Raw genomic sequence first — 23,827 nt, forward strand, 5'->3', positions numbered from 1 at the left:
TTTTTTAATATTATTGTTGAAATATGATATAAAATATTATTACATTATAATGTGACAATATTACTGTGTATTTAACATTTCATATTATAATTTAATAATAGTAAGGAATATCAATACTTCTCTTATTAATATAACAATATAATTATTACATTACATGGATATTGCATATTACATTACATGCACATTATACATATTGCTTTATTAAATTATTTTTTATTTAATCATAATAACTCTTATTTTTCCTTTTATGTCTATTTTATGTTACTATGTTATAATACCACATGATAGCATGTTATAGTGATAATATAATAAATTATTATTATTATGCAATATTGTAGTAATATAATATTGCTAATATTATCAGTGATGAATGAGTAACAATTAAACTGATAAAAATATGTGTCATAAATGACTGTCTTCAGAAATCAAAGAAAACTTGAAATTTCTTTAAAAATTCAATTACTCATAAATTTTTTAATTTCCAGGATAAACTCAGTTATTTAAAAATTTAAAAATTGTTAGGTTATAATTGAATTCTATAGAAATCTAACAATTGTTAGGTTATGATTTAATCATTCAGAAATTTGTTCATTTCCAGGGTAAATTCATTTATTTAGAAATCCAAAAATTGTTGGGTTGTAATTCATTTATTTAGAAATCCAAAAATTGTTAGGTTATAATTCAATTTTATAAAAATCGAAAAATTCTTAGATTATAATTCAATCCTATAGAAATCTAAAAATTGTTAGGTTATATTTCACTTATTTAGAAATTCAAAAATTTAGAATTGAAGAACAGAAAATTTCGAAAATCCATAATTTCCGAATTAGAAACACAAATATATAAAAACCATGTAACTTTCAAATATCTCATAACAAAAGTCTTAAAAAGTATTAATTTTCAAAATGACTAAAACTCTCGACTCCGATTCAAATCACCATAAAATAAACTTCGTCTCTAATCGTAAGCAATTTCTTTACTTCCTTCCTCGCAAATGAATTCCACATCGGCGAAAGAATAAATGCTCATCCATAATTTCATCTCTGTTACAAGAGGAATTCCAATCACCGAGTCTAATTCACCGATAAAAATGCCCGCAACGTTTCCCTCGAATCTTGCTATTTCGCCATTCCATTATTGCAATTTCACGATAGACGTTGTCAGTTTAAATGCTTTCACGTCATTCTTCCGTGCATTTCTATTATCTCTCTCGGTTGTGTCGTATAAAAGTGCACCACAGATGTACGAAATTATTATCTCCCTTTGTTCCCGCAGGATTCAACGACGTTTAACGTGCCACGTCGTATTCACCCTGTCATATTGTTTGCTCGGCAATTTACGACGTGTCCGACTGACTCGATTTTGTGTTAAGGAGTCGCATTCATGCGCTGTCGCTGACGTGTCACGGATTAATCGTTATTCGAACTGAATTTTCTTGGCTGTTGCGCAAATTTCCGGTCTAATTGATTTTCGCGCGCGATAACGTTCATTTGTGTCAATTACGCTGGCAACTTAATACGCGACTTTCCCGCTTGATAACTTATATTGCGTCGCAATTGATTAAATTTTATCGCGATAGGATAAAATGGTGATCAAACGTGTGGAGGAAAATTAACTCGAACGGAGCTTAATTTGATACAAAGTTGGGATTCAAAGTTATGTTTGGATGGGATAGAATATTGTGTAGGGTAGAATATTGTGTTGGTGGTTTGAAAGTTAGAGTGTTTTACAAGGTAATTTTGGAATTCAGAAATTTGATGTTTTAGAAATTTGGGGATTTAGAAATATGTAATTTTAGGATGTTGAGAATTTGGGAATTTTAGATTTTGGGAATTCGGGAATTTGGGAATTTGGGAATTAGAGGATGTAGCAATTGGGGAATGTAGGAAACAGGGAATGTGGGAGTTGGTGAATGTTTGTATTGGCGAATGTGAGAATTGGAGAATATAGGAATTGGCAGACGCAGGAATTGGAAATCTTAGAATTGGAGAATATAGGAATTGTTAGACGTAGGAATTGGGGAATGTTAGAATTGGAGAATGTAGGAATTGGGAGATGTAGGAATTGGGGAATGTTAGAATTGGTGAATATGGGAATTGGGAGAGGTGGGAATTGGGGAATGTTAAAATTGGAGAATATAGGAATTGGGGAATCTTAGATTTGGAGAATATAGAAATTGGAAGACGTAGGAATTGGGGAATTTGGGAATTGAGGAGTGTTAGAATTGGAGAATATGGGAATTGGGAGACGTAGAAATTAGGGAATGTTAGAATTGGAGAATATGGGAATTGGGAGATGTAGGAATTGAGGAAGGTTAAAATTGGAGAAAATAGGAATTGGGGAATGTGGGAATTGGGAGATGTAGGAATTGAGGAAGGTTAAAATTGGAGAAAATAGGAATTGGGGAATGTGGGAATTGGGGAATGTGGAAATTGGTAAATATGGAAATTGGTGAATGTGGAAATTGGTGAATGTGGGAATTGGTGAATGTGGAAATTGGTGAATGTGGGAATTGGGGAATGTGGGAATTGGGAGATGTAGGAATTGGGAAATGTGAGAATTGGGGAATGTGGAAATTGGTAAATATGGAAATTGGTGAATGTGGAAATTGGTGAATGTGGGAATTGGTGAATGTGGAAATTGGTAAATATGAGAATTGGGGAAAGTGGAAATTGGTAAATGTGGGAATTGGTGAATGTGGAAATTGGGGAATGTGGGAATTGGGGAATGTGGGAATTGGGGAATGTGGGAATTGAGGAATGTTAGAATTAGAGAATATGGGAATTGGGGAATGTAGGATTTGGGGAATGTGGGAATTGGGGAATATGGGAATTGCAGAAATGTGGGAATTTGGAAATTTGGAAATATAGAAATATTGAAATTAGGGAATTTTAATGCTCCGCAATTTTGGAACTTGGGAATATTAGAAATCGGAACTGACGTAATGTTTAAATTTTGATATTTGTAAATTTCGAAATCCGTAATTTCCTGAATTTAGAAACTTCAAAATATCGAACTCATGAAACGTTTTTAATAATAATATTCTATCATACTCTCTAAATTACATTTCCCAATACCAATTATAATTGTACCCAAGCGTTTCTCCGTTCCTACTTTAATACGTAATCTACATTTTCATTAAACAAATAATTACACAATTCAAAACTCGAAACGCAATTATACAAATCTTTATACATCCATCGTTCCGTCGTTCGACGAAGAGTTAACGAGGGTCTAATTAAAGGACGCATTGATTAAACATCGGATCTGAGCTGTAGCAGTCTGTAAACATCGTTAATGGATCGCTGCTCGTTCATGATTCATTTTCATCCCTTCCGAACGGGTCATTATTTCTACCCCGTGTTGCACGCCATCGATGTCAGCATTCTTTGTCAACCGAAAAGTCGGTCATGTCTCGCCCCTTATAAATTTCTGTTCATCTCTGTGACAGCAAGTTAATTACGCACATCCCTTTTCCGTTTGCGAGCTGCTATCGGAAAATAATTTCTATCTTCCCTCGTTTGTTATTGACGGGGTTGAAATACGAGATAAGTTTGAGATATTCTTGGTGAAGCGTAATCAGGATCAAAACAGTTTCTTGTAATGGATTTTGCTTTTAATGAAATTTATTTCTCTCTTCGTTACAGTTCAGAGTGTGAACTGTGCATTTATTACACAGAGAAGTGTTTTTGAAGGGTTGAAATCTTCCTTTTTCTTGCTGGGATAGTCTTGTTTGAAAAATTTAGTTGTACGCCTTAGAAGGAGAGATAAAGATGTCAACCCACGAGTTGGCGCGTGATCGACGCAAAGTAAAAGTAGCTTTAACCTAGCCGTACATTTCCAGCGTTACGTAGAGGTAAATAAGAATAATTCTGAGAATAACAACTGCTGAAGGCAAATAGCATTATCTGACTGACTTGAGAGACGTTTGACTGTCATTGTTTTTGGCCTAATTGGTGTGCGACCACTCGAGCCAATAAGTGAGAGTTATCTATTTTTCTATTCTGATCAATTGGAGCCGTAGTTATTAGAGGCTGTACCGATTTGGGGATATAGGGATTTGGGGATGTACCGATTTGGTGATGTAGGAATTTAAGGACGTAGCGATTTGGGGACTTGGCGATTTGGGGACGTGGCGATGTGGGAACGTTGGAATTTGGGGATGTAGCGATTTGAGGACGTAGCAATTTGGGGACGTGGCGATTTGGGGACTTGGCGATTTGGGGACGTGGCGATTTGGGGACGTGGCGATTTGGGAACGTTGGTATTTGGGGATATAGCGATTTGAGGACGTAGCAATTTGGGGACGTGGCGATTTGGGGACGTTGGAATTTGGGGATATAGCGATTTGAGGACGTAGCGATTTGAGGACGTAGCAATTTGGGGACGTGGCGATTTGGGGACGTTGGAATTTGGGGATATAGCGATTTGAGGACGTAGCGATTTGGGGACGTGGCGATTTGGGGACGTTGGAATTTGGGGATATAGCGATTTGAGGACGTAGCGATTTGGGGACGTGGCGATTTGGGGACGTGGCGATTTGGGGACTTGGTGATTTGGGGACGTGGCGATTTGGGGACTTGGCGATTTGGGGACGTGGCGATTTGGGGACGTGGCGATTTGGGAACGTTGGTATTTGGGGATATAGCGATTTGAGGACGTAGCAATTTGGGGACGTGGCGATTTGGGGACGTTGGAATTTGGGGATATAGCGATTTGAGGACGTAGCGATTTGAGGACGTAGCAATTTGGGGACGTGGCGATTTGGGGACGTTGGAATTTGGGGATATAGCGATTTGAGGACGTAGCGATTTGGGGACGTGGCGATTTGGGGACGTTGGAATTTGGGGATATAGCGATTTGAGGACGTAGCGATTTGGGGACGTGGCGATTTGGGGACGTGGCGATTTGGGGACTTGGTGATTTGGGGACGTGGCGATTTGGGGACTTGGCGATTTGGGGACGTGGCGATTTGGGGACGTGGCGATTTGGGAACGTTGGTATTTGGGGATATAGCGATTTGAGGACGTAGCAATTTGGGGACGTGGCGATTTGGGGACGTTGGAATTTGGGGATATAGCGATTTGAGGACGTAGCGATTTGAGGACGTAGCAATTTGGGGACGTGGCGATTTGGGGACGTTGGAATTTGGGGATATAGCGATTTGAGGACGTAGCGATTTGGGGACGTGGCGATTTGGGGACGTTGGAATTTGGGGATATAGCGATTTGAGGACGTAGCGATTTGGGGACGTGGCGATTTGGGGACGTGGCGATTTGGGGACTTGGTGATTTGGGGACGTGGCGATTTGGGGACGTGGCGATTTGGGGACGTTGCGATTTGGGGACGTGGCGATGTGGGAACGTTGGAATTTGGGGATATAGCGATTTGAGGACGTGGCGATTTGGGGACTTGGCGATTTGGGGACGTGGCGATGTGGGAACGTTGAAATTTGGGGATATAGCGATTTGAGGACGTAGCGATTTGAGGACGTAGCAATTTGGGGACGTAGCGATTTGGGAACGTGGCGAATTATGGACGTAGCAATTTGAGGATGTAGAAATTCGGGGATATAGCGATTTGCGGATGAACTCATTTGGCGATACAGGAATTTGGGTATATAGCAATTTGGAAATGTAGCAATTTGGGGATATTACGATTGGAGGATATAGAAAGGGGACGTACTGATTTAAATAAATTTTTGAATGAATCTCTTATACCATATATATTTTTAAATTGTAAGAGAAAAAGAAAATTTATTGAGCCCCATTAATAATTATAAAATCCCGATTTCATCAAAGTCGATGTTAATGATCATTTCGAATATTTGTAATTACAAAGCAGTCATCATGTCGCTGTAACGTGTATCGTTTATTAGATTAATGCATTTATTATTCACTGGATTATACAATAATAAAATATGTATTCATTTTATCGACACATTCGGTGCACGTTTAAAAAACGTGGCTCACAAACTGGTTCATTTATTTACTGTCAAAAGCTTTTTATAATTAATTATATCATTTCGGATGAGAAAGAAGGTGGAAGTTTTTAATTGTACCGAATGATTTGCATTTAAAGTTTACTTTGTTTTTACTGTTTGAAGCGCGTTGTTGTATATTCTTCACAGAGTGCAGAAATATCGTATTAAGTTCAGAGCTAATTGGATTTCGCGTTGCGACTTTTGGAACAAGCTTTATTAATGAAAGCAATTATCGTTCGTTTTAATGCATCTTGTTATCCGTAAATAGGTTCGGAAACTATTTTGATTATAATTTGACGTTCTCTGAAATGCGTAATTTTATTTATTTAAATCGTTAATTTTATATGCAAAAAGAATAAAAGTTAGCTAACTTTACGTATAATGATATGTGACAATAAAATATTAAAATTATTCAGTACAAAAATTGAGTTTTTAGTATGCTGGATAATAACAATACAGAACAATAAAATATTAAAATTATTCCTTAAAAAATTGAGTTATTGGTATGCTATTATGTATTGGAAGAATATTCTTTGTGAATAATCGTGTTTATTACTTGCTATCGTGAATAACTTATTCAGAAGGGGTTTAATCACGAATTTTAAGATGAACTTTTCCGGAACCCCGAGATAAAGAATTTCGCATCGAATTCCATCTATTTGTATTAGATTAAAACACCTCTGGGACAACAAGACTACGTTTGCATACAAATAGGCAATTCCGAAAATTCGTCTTCGGCTGCTTCATTAAAAGTATCCTAGTTTCGAATAAAGTAACACAGAAACAAGCGAACCTGCATTACGCCTTGAAAGTGTTTTTAATTCTTCCTTTTCCCTCACTCCTTTTGTCGTGTAAAGATGAATCCTTTGTACCTACCCCTAAAAGCAATTCCTTCAACGTTACTTTCGTTGCTCGATGCAAAGCTTCTTCATTAAGCTGTAAATTCTTTTAATATTCCATTCTTGCAATTTATTACATTATTAAAATTGTCATTCTACATCGAACACCATTTCTCTGTTTCGTTGAATTTTTTTACGATTCTCCAATTTTTTATCAAGAACTCGTATCTCTTTTACACGAAAGGATTCTGAAATTCTGAAATTTACTGTAATCGACATAACGTACTGATTTTATCAAATATTTGAATCAGTTGAGAGAATGCTTTGCCAGCTCTATTCATTGTGATTAACGTAATTTAGGAAAACATTTACTTTCCTATCAGACGCTTTGATCAAATATTTTGATCACCTCGTGTGAAGCAAATGGTTTATCAGAGTTCTCTGTATTTATGATCGATATAATTAATGAAGTCTATTTTCCTATCAAATATTTTCACTGGGTATTTTGATCAAATTAGGTTAGGATTACGAGATCTGAACTATTGTGATCAGGTCTCTGGTGAAACAAAATGGTTCCTATTTTCTGTATCAGCTGTAATTAACATAATGAGAACGTTTATCAAACGTGTTGATCGCTTGAAGTTACACAAAATTACTCGTTTGCTTTTATTATAATTAATATAACTAATGACAAAAATTTTAATTTTTATATTTTCTAAATAATTTGAATATCATAGGAGAACCACAAAGATTTTCGAGCTCCCAAATTAAACTTCTGATTACCTCAAACGAGACAAAAATATTAAACTCCTTCTATATTTATTCTATCATTGCTGAAAATATTTTCCTCTCAAATATTTCAACGAAATTTCACACTCTCCTAGATATTCCCCTAATTATCATTTTGTAGAATGCTTTATCTTTCAAAATTGATCGAAACTAATATAATAAAAAAAAACATTTCCTTCTAAAGCCCTTTAATCACCCAACAAGAAAAACTTCTAAGTTTCCCTACTTTTCCGGAACTTCTGATAAAACATCGAGGACGAAAATTAGGATTTTCTTCAGATCTAAAGAACTGTCTGTCGCTACATAGCGCACGCATTGTGGTGACATTGATTAATCTCTTGATACCAGTCGATAAAGTCTTACTCCCACGCATCTACCCTTTGTTCCTCGATGTGTTTTTCTCCTGTCCCTCCGCACACACCATCAAGATACGTAATTTTGATGGGATTGGCCTTTGTTTGTCGGGATCAAATATATTCTCCGACCAGGGTTCAAAAGTTAATCTCATTTTTCTATGATTTACAAATTAATCTTCTGTTACCATCGATGGGGGAAAAAGTTTTTAATTAGGTCACAGTCAAAGGGTTAACTTCGGGGATTTATCGTGGGAAGTTTAAAGCACTTTTTAAACCCTTTAAAGCACTTTTTTAATCGTATGAGGTATATTTTTTTGTAGTTAGGCACAGATAGGTTTTCTTTATAGCTACTGGTAGATTTTACAATATTTTTCAGATTTTAGAAGAATAATGAATTATTGGATAGTTGTAGACACTTTGAGAATTATTAAGGAAGTGATTTAGAAAATTATGGTGATCAAGTCTCCCCATCTTTGTAATCAAGTATACTCTTCGTTAAATGTACTCATTTTCATAAACGAAATTTAAATTTAATAATTGAAACAGTGCAAAGTTGTTGAAAATTATAGGTTAATCGTAAACAGTTAAACAAACATTACATAAGTAGTCATTTAGAAAATTGTAATCATCAAGTTTCACCATCTTCGTGATCAAGTATACTCTTCGTTAAATGTACTCATTTTCATGGAGAGATTTAAATTTAATAATTGAAACAGTGTAAAGTTGTTGAAAATTATAGGTTAATCGTAAACAGTTTAACAAACATTACATAAGTAGCCATTTAGAAAATTGTGATCATCAAATTTCCTCATCTTTATAATCAAGTATATCACTATAAGTTCGTAATCACCTTCATTAAAGGATACTTGCGACGAAAAGACGATATTTAAGTTTAGTAATTAACTACAGTGCTTAATTACTGATTAACTGTAGGTAACCGTACTTTAAGAATCACTGTGTAAGTAGTAAAGTAAAATGTCAGAAATGATTAATTGTTCAGTAAAGAAGAGATACTGCTATAGTTGACAATCACTTCAACTTCTCATTTACAAATATTCAATAACTAAAAACAGTATTTGATTATTGAATAACTTTAAGTTGATAATATCTTAAACATTATTGTGTATTTAAAAAAGTATACAAAATAGAAATTATTGTTATATGAACGAGAAAGTAGAATTGTGACTGTATCGCATATTTGATAACTACAACTCCACTTTTCACTTACAAAGAACATTTTTATAATTACAGTATTTGATTCTTGAATAATTGCAGGTTAAATAACAGTACTTCAAGAATTATGTAACTAGTAAAAAGAACATCAGACAGTTCATTATTAATTCTATCAAGAAAGAAATAAAACTTATCGCGTGTTTCCGCCATGTTTGTCGATCAAATGCACTTTTCGTTTACGAAGAACAATTCAATAATTGAGAACAGTATTTGATTATGAAACAGTTATAGGTTAATTGAAAACACCTTAAGAATCGTTATGAACCTTATAAAGTATAAAAAACATCAGCAATTGGTAGTATATCAATCAAAAAGTAGAATTGTAAAAATTGACTATCGCGTGCTTCCGCCATATTTGATATTCACAAGTCAACTTCTTATTTACGGAATAATTCAATAATTAAAAATAGTATTATATTATTGAACAGTTACAGTTTAACTGAAAACACCTTAAGAATCATTATGAACCTTATAAAGTATAAAAAACATCAGCAATTGGTAGTATATCAATGAAAAAGTAAAATTGTAAAAATTGACTGTCGCGTGCTTCCGCCATATTTGATATTCATAAGTCAACTTCTTATTTACAAAGCAATTCAATAATTAGAAATAGTATTATATTATTGAACAGTTACAGTTTAACTGAAAACACCTTAAGAATAATTATGAACCTTATAAAATATAAAAAACGTCAGAAATTAATATTGTATCAATGCAAAAGTAAAATTGTAAATTGACTGTCGCGTGCTTCCGCCATATTTGATATTCACAAGTCAACTTCTTATTTACGGAATAATTCAATAATTAAAAATAGTATTATATTATTGAACAGTTACACTTTAACTGAAAACACCTTAAGAATCATTATGAACCTTATAAAGTATAAAAAACATTAGCAATTGTTAGTATATCAATGAAAAAGTAGAATTGTAAATTGACTGTCGCGTGCTTCCGCCATATTTGATATTCAGAAGTCAACTTCTTATTTACGAAAAACCATTCAATAATTAAAATCAGTATTACATTATTAAACAGTTATAGTTCAACAGAAAACATCTTAAAAACCACTATGAACCTAATAAAGTACACAAAACATCAAAAACAACTATGACATCAGTGAAAAAGTAAAACTGTAATTGACTATCGCATGTTTCCCTTACACTCGACAATCGCAAGTCGACTTTCCATTTACGAAGAACAATTCCTTTCTCGTGCGTGCGTGAGATAGGTATTTCGTTGTTCTCTGGATATTACGTTCGCCCCAATGTTTGTGGAAACGTTGGGGAAACACGTAGCCAATGTTTGATTGCTCCAACAACTCGCTCCTGTTTGCTTTCATTTTCGTTCCCGTAAATTTTGTTTGCCGGTCGTGCTCAAGAAGGCTTTAATTCATAATTGAGCGTGAACGCTACTCGAATAATCCTTTAAAATGTTTTCGAGATTGTTCGTAATACTGCGTCCTTTGTTCTCCTTGCTTGCTGTTAAATGTTTGGTAACAGAGTGTAATTAAAGTACGTGGCTCGTTACATCGGTATGAATTTTTTGTGGATTCTTAAAACTGGAGAGAGATCTTTTCTTGTTTGTGTAGTTCAAAGACTGGGAACTGTAGGTGAACAAATATGCAGAGTAGAGATGCAGAACTACGTTTACTATGGCGGAATGTTTACTGTGTTAGGTGCATGTTCTGTTTTCACTTCGAGTGTTTAATACGTAGATATTAGTATGTGTCACAGGTATCTTGCTCTTTTATGTAATGGGAGACTTTTGTTTGTTTGATTATTGATATAAAGCAGTGATGGTATATGTGGATTTCAAATTTTCGAACACAGAAATTTGTGAAAAGGAAAATATAGATTTATGGATTTGGAGGTTTGGACATTTGGAGATATGGAGATTTGGAGATTTGGAGATTTGAGGATTTGGAGATTTAGGGATTTAGAGAGTGAGAAATTTGAGGATTTGGAAATTTAAGGATTTGGGTATTTGGGGTTTGAGGATTTGGAAATTTGGGAATTTGGGAATTTGGGAATTTGGGAATTTGGGAATTTTGGGATTTGGGGATTTGGGAATTTGGAGATTTGGGAATTTGGGAATTTGGGAATTTGGGAATTTGGGAATTTGGGGATTTGGGGATTTGGGGATTTGGGGATTTGGGGATTTGGGAATTTGGGAATTTGGGAATTTGGGAATTTGGGAATTTGGGAATTTGGGAATTTGGGAATTTGGGGATTTAAGGGTTTGGGAATTTTTAAATTTGGAGATTTAGGGATTTGGGAATTTGGGGATTTAGGGATTTAGGGAGTGGGACATTTGGGGATTTGGAAATTTGGAGATTTAAGGATTTGGGAATTTGGGGATTTAAGGAACGTGAGATTTGGGGATTTGGAAATTTGGAAATTTAGAAATTTGGAGATTTAAGGATTTGGGAATCTTAGGATTTGGAGATTTGGAGATTTGGAGATATGGAGATTTAGATATCTAGAAATCTAGAAATCTAGAAATCCAAAAATCTAGAAGTCCAAAAATCTAGAAATCTAGAAATCTAGAAATCTAGAAATCCAAAAATCTAGAAATCCAAAAATCTAAAAATCCAAAAATCTAAAAATCCAAAAATGTAGAACTGCTGAAACCTAGTAATACAAAAATCTAGAAATTCAAAGATCCAAAAAGTTATCAATGCAAAAACCAAAAAATGTCAAAATCTCAAAATGTCGAAATTACTTTAAATTCATCGCATCATATCAGTCCCCAAAAACTGAACATACTTTGAATTATTCAGAAAGGTGCTCGAATCATCCATCGAAAGAATCGGATTAAAGAATTTGTATGCTAGGCTTGCTGAAGTAATATTTTCCCATTAGGAAAAAAGAAACGTAGCAATCATTTACGGTCTTAGGTTTGGGTCACGCAACTACCGCGATAAATTACGAGACACAATCCGTATACAGGGTGGCTCGTGACGACACAAGAAAACGCTTAAGGAAAAAGACATTTGAGGTGAAAGATGACATACTGTAATTGCCTACTTCGGGTATACACAAAATCTATTGCCATCTCAACTACTTTAAACTAGAATTCCATTTTCGCGTGTCGCCACGAGAACAGCGCGCAAACATTCGCTTGTCTGAACTGGAGCATGAAAATTTGTTGCTTGAGTTTTAATGTGTACCAATTTTCATTATACTGCGCTTTTTTTCTGTGAAATTATTTATTATTTTCTGGCACAAAGTTGCAGTTTTAACTTTTGAGTACTGGACATTAAGGAGTTGAAAATACAGAGTTCGAATTTTGAGGATTCTTCTTATGATTTAAATATTTTTATTTTGACGAAGCATTCGAGTTTGTTACTTTAGGTAGAAAATATTGAATTCTTTATTATTATATGATATTTTTAAAACTTATATGGTACTTCAGATTTTTCTGATTTAAATATTTTCACTTTTACAAAGCATTCAAATTTGTTACTCTAAGCAGAAAATATTGAATTTTTTATTGTGTAACATTTGCAAGACTTATGTGGTATTTTAAATTCTTTTAGCCCCAATATTTTCACTTTCACAAAGCATATTTGTTACTCTAAGCAGAAAATATTAAATTTTTTATTATTTCATATTTCCAAGATTTATATGGTATTTTAAATTCTTTTAGTTTTAATGTTTTCACTTTTACAAAATATTCAAATTTGTTACTCTAAGCAGAAAATATTAAATTTTTTATTATTTCATATTTCCAAGATTTATATGGTATTTTAAATTCTTTTAGTTTTAATATTTTCACTTTCACAAAGCATATTTGTTACTCTAAGCAGAAAATATTAAATTTTTTATTATTTCATATTTCCAAGATTTATATGGTATTTTAAATTCTTTTAGTTTTAATATTTTCACTTTTACAAAGCATTCAAATTTGTTACTCTAAGCAAAAAATATTAAATTTTTTATTATTTCATATTTCCAAGATTTATATGGTATTTTAAATTCTTTTAGTTTTAATATTTTCACTTACACAAAGCATATTTATTACTTTAAGCAGAAAATATTAAATTTTTTATTATTTCATATTTCCAAGATTTATATGGCATTTTAAATTCTTTTAGTTTTAATATTTTCACTTGCGCGAAAGCATAAATATTTGTTACTTTAGGCAGAAAATATTGAATTTTTTATCATTCCATATTTCCAAGAATTATATGCTATTTCGTTTCAATATTTTCACTTCCACAAAGTACAAATATTTGTTACCCTAGGTAGAAAATATTAAATTTTTTGTTATTCTACAATAATGTTTTTTCAATTGTATCATTTAATTTTTATTTTCAACCCCACTTTTAATTTTTTAATACAAAAATCTTCTTACAACTTCTTACAAAAGAAGTGTTCAACGTAAACAAACTTTCCGTACATTTTACAAGGATGTAATTTGATTAATGTACCTGGAGCCAGAATAATTAATAAAGAGCGTAGCATGAATTATGGATTACGATCGCGACAGAAATACAATGAATTTTGATTTTCAACCCCACTTTTAATTTTTTAATACAAAAATCTTCTTACAACTTCTTACAAAAGAAGTGTTCAACGTAAACAAACTTTCCGTACATTTTACAAGGATGTAATTTGATTAATGTACCTGGAGCCAGAATAATTAATAAAGAGCGTAGCATGAATTATGGATTACGATCGCGACAGGAATACAATGAATCATTCCTTATTTACCAGGCGTTATTTACATGCATCTATTCCGCGAAACATCGTGGTTTCGACTTTTTCGCATTGCCCGAAAACCTCGGCAAACAACTTAAAGCGGAAGCGCTCTTACCAAAATATCGAGGTAGTGCACTTCGCGAAATTGATTTCGCCAGGTTATACCTCGTCAGCGACTCGCCGGTGCCAAAATATCCTGATTATTTCTTGTCGTTGTTTTCTCATCGGGTACGACTACGGTAAATCTTTTCTTCGATATAATTTAACTGGACATCCTCTGCTCGTCAATAATGTGGTCCAATAATTTTCGGCTAGAAATCTGCCAATACCGATTTCAAGGTAATTAAACGCGATTCCGAATGAAATTTAATTACCGTGCCTGTTATCGAACTGCCTAATAAGTAATTTGCGTGTACCCTGGGAATGTGTAGATAATTTTTTGTCATTTCGACGGGGAATTCAATGATTTTTTTCGTTAATTGAAATTCGATTTAATATAGTTATCTTTAGAGTATGTTGAATATTCAATATTAACTTGATATTAATTTTGTAGTTGTTCTTTATGCAGATATGTTTATTTATCTGAAAGTTTGTTGAAAGTGTATTTACGGGTAGATCAGAAGACATAGATGGTTAGTATGATATTACAGGGTGATATAAAAATCATGAGATAATTCTACATGAAAAAATAACACGAAAATGTAGAATAAAATTTGTTATATAAGGTTTGGTTTTTGAGTAAGTTAAATTCGGAAAATCGTCAAAATATTTGTAAGAATAAATTCTTTCTATTTCTTCTTTGTAAGAAGAAGCTCAGTCACTAAGCTCGAAGCTGTCGCTCTCGCGTCTGCGCATGCGTAATCTTCGCGCTCTTATTGGTCCGTGTTTTTCTTTAATAATTCAAAAACGAAGCTTCAAACCCCATTTTTGCAAAGGGAAATCTTATTCAGAGTCACCTTAACTACCCTCCATTTCAGGGACCTAAACTAATTGTGAGACACCCTGTATTTACCTAAATTCATTATAAAAATTTCGTACATCAATTTATCACATTATTTATAACATTAATTATATTCATTATAAACATTTCGTACAATAATTACACTTACAACATACATTAATGTATAACATACATCAGCTGTTTAATTAATGTAAAACTTGTTAAAATCATCTTTACATAATTTTTTTTTCAAACATTTGACAAACTACAACTTTCATAAAAGTCAACATAGAAATGTTCGCAATTTACACAATTTCAAATACAGTCTCTTACAATTTAGATCTTCTATATTGATTTAAAATATATGTACATAAAAATCGCAGGAAACGTAATTCACGGTTACCACACAGTTCAATATCACAATGAATCCCGCAAGAAAATTGAACTCGTGCCACAATTTACACGAACGATAGCAAACGTTTTAAATAATTAATAGGGAGTACAAACACCGTTCGTTTACCGACTCATCGATTTCGATTAATAATTCTCTCCTTCGTGTTCCCCGTATCGTTGCGCCATTTGTCCATATAGAACTGCGAATCATGCAAATGGTCGCTGAAATTGAAACCGCGAATAAAGAAACCGACGATAAACTTTCGAATATCCAGCGGAGATTTATCCGTCTTTTCTGCGGCTAATCTAGAAGAATTTCACGGGGTCGGAGAAAACGGGTGAAAGGAACGTTAGGCTCCGTCAGAAAACGACATTTTTCGAGGGGTTGATTTCAGCCCTTCATCTGACTCGACGTTTCTATTCTTGCTGAAATTCGGGAGAATGGCGGAATGCCGGAGAAGAAAGTATGTTTCTCAATAATCGAACCCTTTGAATTGACCAGATATCGTTATACTTCGTAATGGCGGGCCAGGGTGGCCACCCCTCTTTCCTTTCTGACGATCGAGAGAGACAGTGCGGGGGGAAAAATGAATCGAGTTTATGAGGTTTGGCAAGAAATATGGTCTTCGACGAGGATTCAAAGTCTAAATACGATCTCGATGGTGATTCGCGTTGAATATTGTGGCAGTAATAAATTACTCTTAAGTAGCGGTGGTTTATGTTGTTGGCAATTTTAGAAGTTTAGTTTACAAGTTTATAACATTTTGGTATTTTGGAAGCTTTGGGACTTTAGTGCATTTTCGTGTTTTAGAAGTTTTAAACTTTTATAGGTTAGAACTTTTTAGAAGAGACTTTAGAAGTTTTAAATATTTTGGTATTTTAGAATTTCTGAACTTTAGGGCTTTTTTAGTTTGGGACATTTTTATATTTTAGCAAATTTTGAATTATATTTTCATATGGTGGAATTCCTACATTTCCAAATCCTGAATTTTTCAAATTTTAAAATGTTTAATTTTCCAAATTTTCATATCGCCAAATAGGAAGTTGAAGAACTCAAATTTTAAAGCTCTCTCAATTTTCAAATCGCTACATTTTTAACTTCCTAAATTTGCAATATTCCCATAATCTTAATTTTTTCGAAGTTCAAAACTTTGTAATCATTTATTTTTGAAATTTTTTAGTTTTTCTAGGTTTCCAAATCTCCAAGTCCACTGTTTCCCAAACCTTCCACTTTCCAAATTTTAATATTTCAAAAATTTCCTTAATAATTAAATCCCTGAATTTGCAAATCCCCAAATTCTCAACTCCTTGAATTTTCAAATCCCCCGTCTTTTTTCTCTCAAATTTCAAAATTTGGAAAGCTTTCAAATCCTCAATGCCCCTAATTTCAAATATCGCTGAATCTTTGTCTCCCAAATTCTCAACATTTCGAAATCTCCAAATTTAAAAATTCCAAAGTTCTCAACATCCCAAATATCCAAATTACCAAATTCTCTATTCGTCAAATATTCAAATCCCCAAATATCCAAATCACAAAATTTCCAACTCGACAAATTCTCAAATCCTCAGTTTTCAAAATTTCTAGCTCCCTAAATTCTGAAATCCCCAAACCGCCAATCCCTAAAACATGCAAATCCCCAAATCCTCAACTCCCAAAATATTCACATCTCCAAATCCTCAAATACTCAAATCCCCAAATCCCCCAAATCCGCCAAATCCTCACCTCTCAAAATTGAAAACTCCCCTAAACTCCAAAATTTTGTCCAAATTTCAGAAATCTCCATCTTTAAATCCCCAAGTCTCCAAATTTACAAAATTCCTACTAAAAAGCTTAAAATTAATAATATTCCAATCAGATATTCCACCATACCGATACAATGTTTCACTCAAAAATCACTTTGGACGTTATTATGTCACCTTGTTTCATCACACCTAGTATTATGGGGGATTATCCTGAATCACAGTCGAGTTCACGTGGTTGAATATCCAGCATAACGTCATATTGAAATGCCTGGCCGAGTAGCTTAGAGATTTAGGGGGTAAATTCAATCGAGATCTATTGCGGCTGATAAAACGCAACAAGCCACGGTCCAACGTGTTCTTAGCAAAGGAAATTGTTGCCACGACAGGAAATTGACGATCACAAAGCTCTTTCTTTGAAGGTTCAACATTGTGGTCGTGCTTTCTCGCAGTTCGTTGAATACAGGATTTCACTCCACATTTATTCTTCTCTAAACCGCGCGACGATTTTATGCAATTTAAGCTTCTTTTAATATCGTTTCGTCTTCGTTTCGCGAATGATTAATTACGTAAGATAAGGGAAAGGTATCAAAGGTCTTCATTATTGAAATTATTGCAAATTTTATATTTTTTAAATATATTTCTTTATATTTTATGTAGGTCTGTGTAATTTTATGATATACATTTTGGCGTAAATTAAAATTATACTCGCTTCATTATTTAAATTATTATCAATTATATTACATTATTAATTATTGTAATTAATATTTTATGCATTGGTTCAATACTTAACTTGAATTAATGTTTAATGCAGATGTTTCTATGAATATTTAAAAGATCAATGATCCTTATATGATAGATTAAAATTTTAATATATTCATTGTTGAAATTATTATCTTACATTTAGATAAAATTATTATATTACATTATTAATTATTATAATTAATATTTCATGCATTGGTTCAATACTTAACTTGAATGAATGTTTAATGCAGATGTTCCTATGAATATTTAAAAGATCAATGATCCTTCTATGATAGATTAAAATTTTAATATATTCATTGTCAAATTATTATCTTACATTTAGATAAAATTATTATATTACATTATTAATTATTATAATTAATATTTCATGCATTGGTTCAATACTTAACTTGAATGAATGTTTAATGCAGATGTTCCTATGAATATTTAAAAGATCAATGATCCTTCTATGATAGATTAAAATTTTAATATATTCATTGTTGAAATTATTATCTTACATTTAGATAAAATTATTATATTATTAATTATTATAACTAATATTTCATGCATTGGTTTAATACTTAACTTGAATTAATGTTTAGTTTCTATGAATATTTAAAAGATCAATGATCGTCAATGAAGTCATAATTTATTCGTTACTCAAATTATCGTTAAATGTCAACTAAAACTAATTGACAATATTAACATCAACAGTCACCTAAAATTAATTTCAGTCACAAATTTAAAATTCAGCAAATATTCAAAAGCAAAAATATTGCAGCACAAGATAAAAATGAAGATAATACAGAAAAATAAAGTAATTACAGTAGCAGAGTGGCATGAAAAGTAATCCTGTGTTACGTCAGCTAAAATTTGTGAAATATCGTCGGACGCTGTCAAAACCGGAAGCCAGGAAAGTTCGTAACGAGGACATTCTTCTTCCAAAATGTTTGGTTCATGTCACCGAATGGCCACACACTCTAAGGATAGCAATGGCCGCTAGTCTGTGAAATATCGATTAACGATGCTTAATTTCTCACGAACCGTGACACGTCGACGATTCTACCTTCAATTATCGAAGTAAACCTGCTGTGCTCTCGACTAGCCAGTTTGTTTGCCTTGGAAAATCCTATTGGACGAGAAATTGGTTTCACGTATTATATAGCTTGTCTCTATTTCTATTCGCTATAACGTAATTGCGATGATTATTTCGATCATTTTCACAGATCTTCTTCGTGTATCGTATGTGAAATTTTCATTATATATCTATACACAGGTTGTCATTACATAAATCTGTATATTGTTCTTCATTGTTAATTTATATACACATTTTCATTATACTAATGTGCACAAATTTTCATTATATGAATCTTTACAAACATTTATGAGAATAACAAGAGTAACTTCTGACAATTACACTTCTTAAATATTAAGCAGGCAAATTCCCAAATTTTTTAATCCTCTAAGCCATTAAGGTATGCCTCAAAAAACAACACAGCAGTCACACACAAGTGTTACACCTCCACATAAAACGCTGTGCCCTAAATTGAAAAGATACCCCAAAAAAAAAGATGTCCCATTTGTACAACGATCAGACGACTGCGAATCTCAGCAAGATCTTTGATACGAAAAAAAGTCCTAAAATTCAGAAGGAAGTGATCAATCCCATCTCGAATTTTGAACAAGGTGCCATTTGTAGAAGCACGCAAATGAAATCCCCCTAGGTGATTCGGAGAAACGCAATTTCCCTAGGATAGATCAGATTGGATTTATTTGGCGTTCGTATAAAGTGCCGATAACACGATTCGACGAGATATCCCGTTGCGTCGTTGATACTCGACAGAAACTCGTCGATAGCCGGCTGCTCGACGTTTCGACTTTCCGTCAGGATTATCGGGATAAAATTCACCCTCCGTGTCCGAGCCGGAGCTGTCTCATGGTAGAGGTCTTCTTTTATTTACACCGAGCCACCGACCTAAATTATGGCGTCGTTGATACCTTCCGCAACGAAACTTTCCACGATTTCCCCATTCTGTGGCCGTCATTAACCTTCTCCCATGATCTTGCGTTTAAATAAACATTTCCGCTATTCTCACTGTACCCATATTTTTACTGTATTTCTGATATATTGTATTTCTACATTCTCTACGGTGGACGTGCAAAGGACATATGAAGGTCATTAATGTTTTTTTAAATGGAATCATATATTTTTTATTGTATCAGCTGATACTCCTTCATATTCTTTACAAAAAAGTATTAAGCTATTTATGTAAAAAAATCATTAGTTTAGACGAGTATGGTACGTGACGCACTCATAATTAAAATCTGATGAACTTCTTTGGAATTTTGAGTATGTTTCAATTTGAAATTTGAGTCCAACTATAGTTTGCAAAATCTCTGAATACAAAATTGACATGACAATTAAACTTTCGTTATTTGTTTTAATATTGTAAATAAGAATAGTTAGTTCTGACGTACCTAACAAGTAAATTGTACAGCAAGGGGTCAATCAACTGAACAATACCTTTAAATGAAGCTCATTTATTTATTCACAAATCTCGCGAATAACAGCTACATAAAAATTCTGTATAATCCAGAGTTCACAATTCTCGCTTAATTTCTGCTGACCATGTACAGAACACAAGTTCGCAGAGTGATCCGCGTAGAGCCAGTTTCTTAACAAACTTCCCGTTGCTATCTTTCGTTGAGTATAACTTTAGACCCACTTTCCACCGGCAATTTCGCGACTACGTCGTTTGGAAACTTGTCTGAGTTCCGAGCAAACAGACTCGGATATCCTAGGTAGCCAGCTGAAGAGTATTTAACGCTAGTATCTTGATCTTAAACCCTGGATGAACTCGATACAAGACGCGCAATTTTCATTTGCAGTATTTGTTTTATTCGGTCATTCAAGATTCTCTCTGATTCCCGCAAATACTCCATATTGATTGATTCCTGATAGCAGTCAGATTAACCTTTGCGCTTGTAGTTATCTTGGACAGGTTTGCTTTGCTGATCAGGATTAGTTTTCGGTGAACATACATTAGTCGCTAATTAAACGAACAAACATTTGATCATCCCCTAAGCAATGTTGTCGCGTGTGTTAGATTAAGTTTGTGCAGGACAACGCTACGAATTATCGTTACGAATTTTTGACTTTTTAAAATATTGGTATTAACAAAGTTATTTTACAATTTTATTATTTTAGTATTTCCATGATTTTATTTTATTTATATACGTTCTATTTTGCAATTTTAATATTTTAGTTTTTACTGTTTTACTATTCCTAACCTAACTAACCTATTGTAACAGTAACCTAACCTATTGTATTTGACTGTTTTGTTACTCTGTTATTTTTTAATATTTTGCTATTTTATTAATTTCTTATTTTGTCATTTTGTCATTTCTATCATTTTTGTATTTTATTTTAAATTCTGTTATTATTCTGTCATATTACTATTCAAGTATCAACTTACCATTTTATTGTATTATTTTATAGTTTCACTAGTTTACTATTTTATCATTCTATTATATTTTTCATTTTCCTTCAATTTAGAAAGTAAAACTGTATCGAAGTAAAAACTTTTTTATTTCAATACACAATCTACTATTTTACTGCTTTAACATTTTACAAAATGCTTTCACTATTCAACTATCTCATTATCTGACTAAACTACTATAACGTTGTTTAATTATTAAACTATGTTACAATAATTTTATACCACGAGTTTATTATTATATATAAGCAGTCTTTTAAACTTATCTATTAAATACATTAAATAATATACATATGTGTATACATGCATATGTATGTGTACATATGTGTATACAAGCATATGTATGTATGCGTATATACATTTTTATTGTATACATACATATACATAACATACATGCACATTATCTATTTAATACAATAAAATATATTTGTTAAAAATTGCCAGAATTAGCTATTAACAAATAAAATTCTCCAATAACAAGAACCACAGCAATAAATCAATATTTCAATATAAACCAAACCAAAATAACATACAACCACTGTCTAGAATTTCCAAAAATCGTTCCTTTAAATACACATAGTAAATTCCACAATAAAACAGCACCCGCACGAAAGCTCTGTTACGAAGACAAGGTTCCTCTCATATTACGAAGGATCTTCCAACACTTTATCTTACTCATTACCAGACAAAACATTAGTTCACGGTATGATTATTGTCTCCGGTTTAATTAAACCGGACGAATAATCCTCGGCACGAAACAATGAAACAAAGCGGACTAAAATGGATAGCGAATTTTGCAAAGGATGAAAACAAGGGTCGATATGACCGGTCTAAAGTAACCCACCGTTTGATAGGTTTCCGTAATTACCAATTAAGTTGGAATTACACGGTGCGGCGGCTCCTGTCAGCCTACCTGACGAAAATCTCAATAATTACCTTCGTTGTGATTCTGACGCTCCAGATCCTCGCACGAAATTATCGGGCGTCGGCTTAATTGAGGGCCCCGTAATTACTTCCAGCCAATCTTATCGGCGTTCCACGGAAGGCGTACTCGATTGTACCGTCGAAACTTTCCGGCAACCAACCATAATGACTTTCTCTCGATTTGAATTCGCGTCCTGAGTCGTTGCTCAACGGAAACACGGGACGTTTTCTCGTTAGAACTACTGAAAGGACCCTGAATTGTCTTCGAGTTTCTGGTATTTCACGTTGTTACTGGATCGGACGATTCCCCGTGAAACTGAAGCGAGACCCGATGGAAATTTATACATGATTCTTCTCTGTTCTCGATCACCGCCGGAATATTAATGTCATTTTCATTTGAATTTTTAAACGAGGCTCCATCGTCGAAGCGAGGGACAGCGGTTTACGCAGACATGTTTATCTTTTGCAGCGTCTTCCGAAACATTAGAAAGGCGAAGTTCCTCGAACACCGTGCAATCAAATCGTCTTCCTCCATCGAAACATAAAGATCGTCGCTTAGATAGTGATAAGCAACAAATCAAAAGTGTCTTACGATCCGCAATATAGAATCTTCCGAATAGTCGACAATCTTGAAGTGTGTTCATAGAAGCACAAATCATCAGCTGAGTTCAACTCTAAACAATATCAACGATCAATAAAACATAGCAATATATCGAGTCGTTTTCCGACGATGTGCAGAATGCGAAAAAAATGCACGGATCTCATTGTCTCGCATCGATCGTTCAAAGTTTCATTCCCGAACCATTGACGATCCACGAAGATCTTATCGTAATCCTTAATTTAACTTTCGTAAGCCACGGCTTAAACTCGAGAGGCTCTTTTTCGTGCAGCGAAATGACTCGTCGTGAATGAGGATCGGAAAAGATGCGAATCGAGCTTTTTCTGATCGTCGCCGTGTTCGTGGTCGCCGGCGATTGTGGCTGGAGATCGAGAACCGGTGAATCCGGCGCTCACGAATCTTCGAGACGTCGGAATGGATCGCTTCCGACTTTGACCATCGGCCTCATAGTGCCGCATACCAACTTCGGCGTGCGGGAGTACACGAAGACCGTGAATCGTGCGGTCAGCAGCCTTCACAAGGGTCACGCGAGGATGAAGGAACAGGCCAAGTTCAGCTTTCTGAATATGTACAACTTCACTGCTGAATCGGTGCGGTTGACCATGATGAGGCTCACGCCGAGTCCAACAGGTAGATATAAAGTATTTCTGACAGTTAACCTCTTAGGCAAACTTTGCCTTTCGCGATGTCTGTGCTTCCATGTTCACTGTGTTCCGTGCTAGTGGTTTCCATGTCATCATAGAATACGGAGTGGCTGTCTGACTCGCTCACCGTTTCGATTGAAAGATCGTTTTCACATGTTTTGCACTAGTATACAATATTTGAAACATTTAGAAATTACGTATTTTGTGAATTTGCTAAATAAGTTAAAGTATCTTTGGGAAAAATTCTAATTTAATAATTACTCTGCTGTACAGTGAAGCAGCGTAAAGTTCACACATGCCTACGAGGTTAATGTAAGAAATTTATTAAACGATTAAATATGTTAAATATGCAGGGCTGAAGGTATAGGAAGAATAGAAGGACGAATGATAAAGAAATTAAATAATTTTAACTATATTGAATAT

At 33.8% G+C, this 23,827-nt stretch overlaps 1 protein-coding gene across 12 annotated transcripts in view; it reads left to right on the forward strand.

The window, feature by feature from the left end:
* The window catches only part of Nmdar2 (glutamate ionotropic receptor NMDA type subunit 2), a 423,506-nt gene that overhangs the window by 315,815 nt on the left and 83,864 nt on the right, over positions 1–23,827 (forward strand). For 4 of the 12 annotated variants that reach the window (XM_076530224.1, XM_076530221.1, XM_076530225.1 and 1 more), the window contains exon 2: positions 22,611–23,390. The exons of the other annotated variants lie outside the window; for them this stretch is intronic. In XM_076530224.1, the coding sequence (XP_076386339.1) occupies positions 23,066–23,390 (325 nt within the window). In that variant the 5' untranslated portion in view covers positions 22,611–23,065. The remainder of the gene's footprint in view (positions 1–22,610; positions 23,391–23,827) is intronic. 12 annotated transcript variants of the gene reach the window in all.

The sequence above is a fragment of the Megachile rotundata genome, chromosome 3 (genome assembly GCF_050947335.1).
Source record: "Megachile rotundata isolate GNS110a chromosome 3, iyMegRotu1, whole genome shotgun sequence".
NCBI lineage: Eukaryota > Metazoa > Arthropoda > Insecta > Hymenoptera > Megachilidae > Megachile > Megachile rotundata.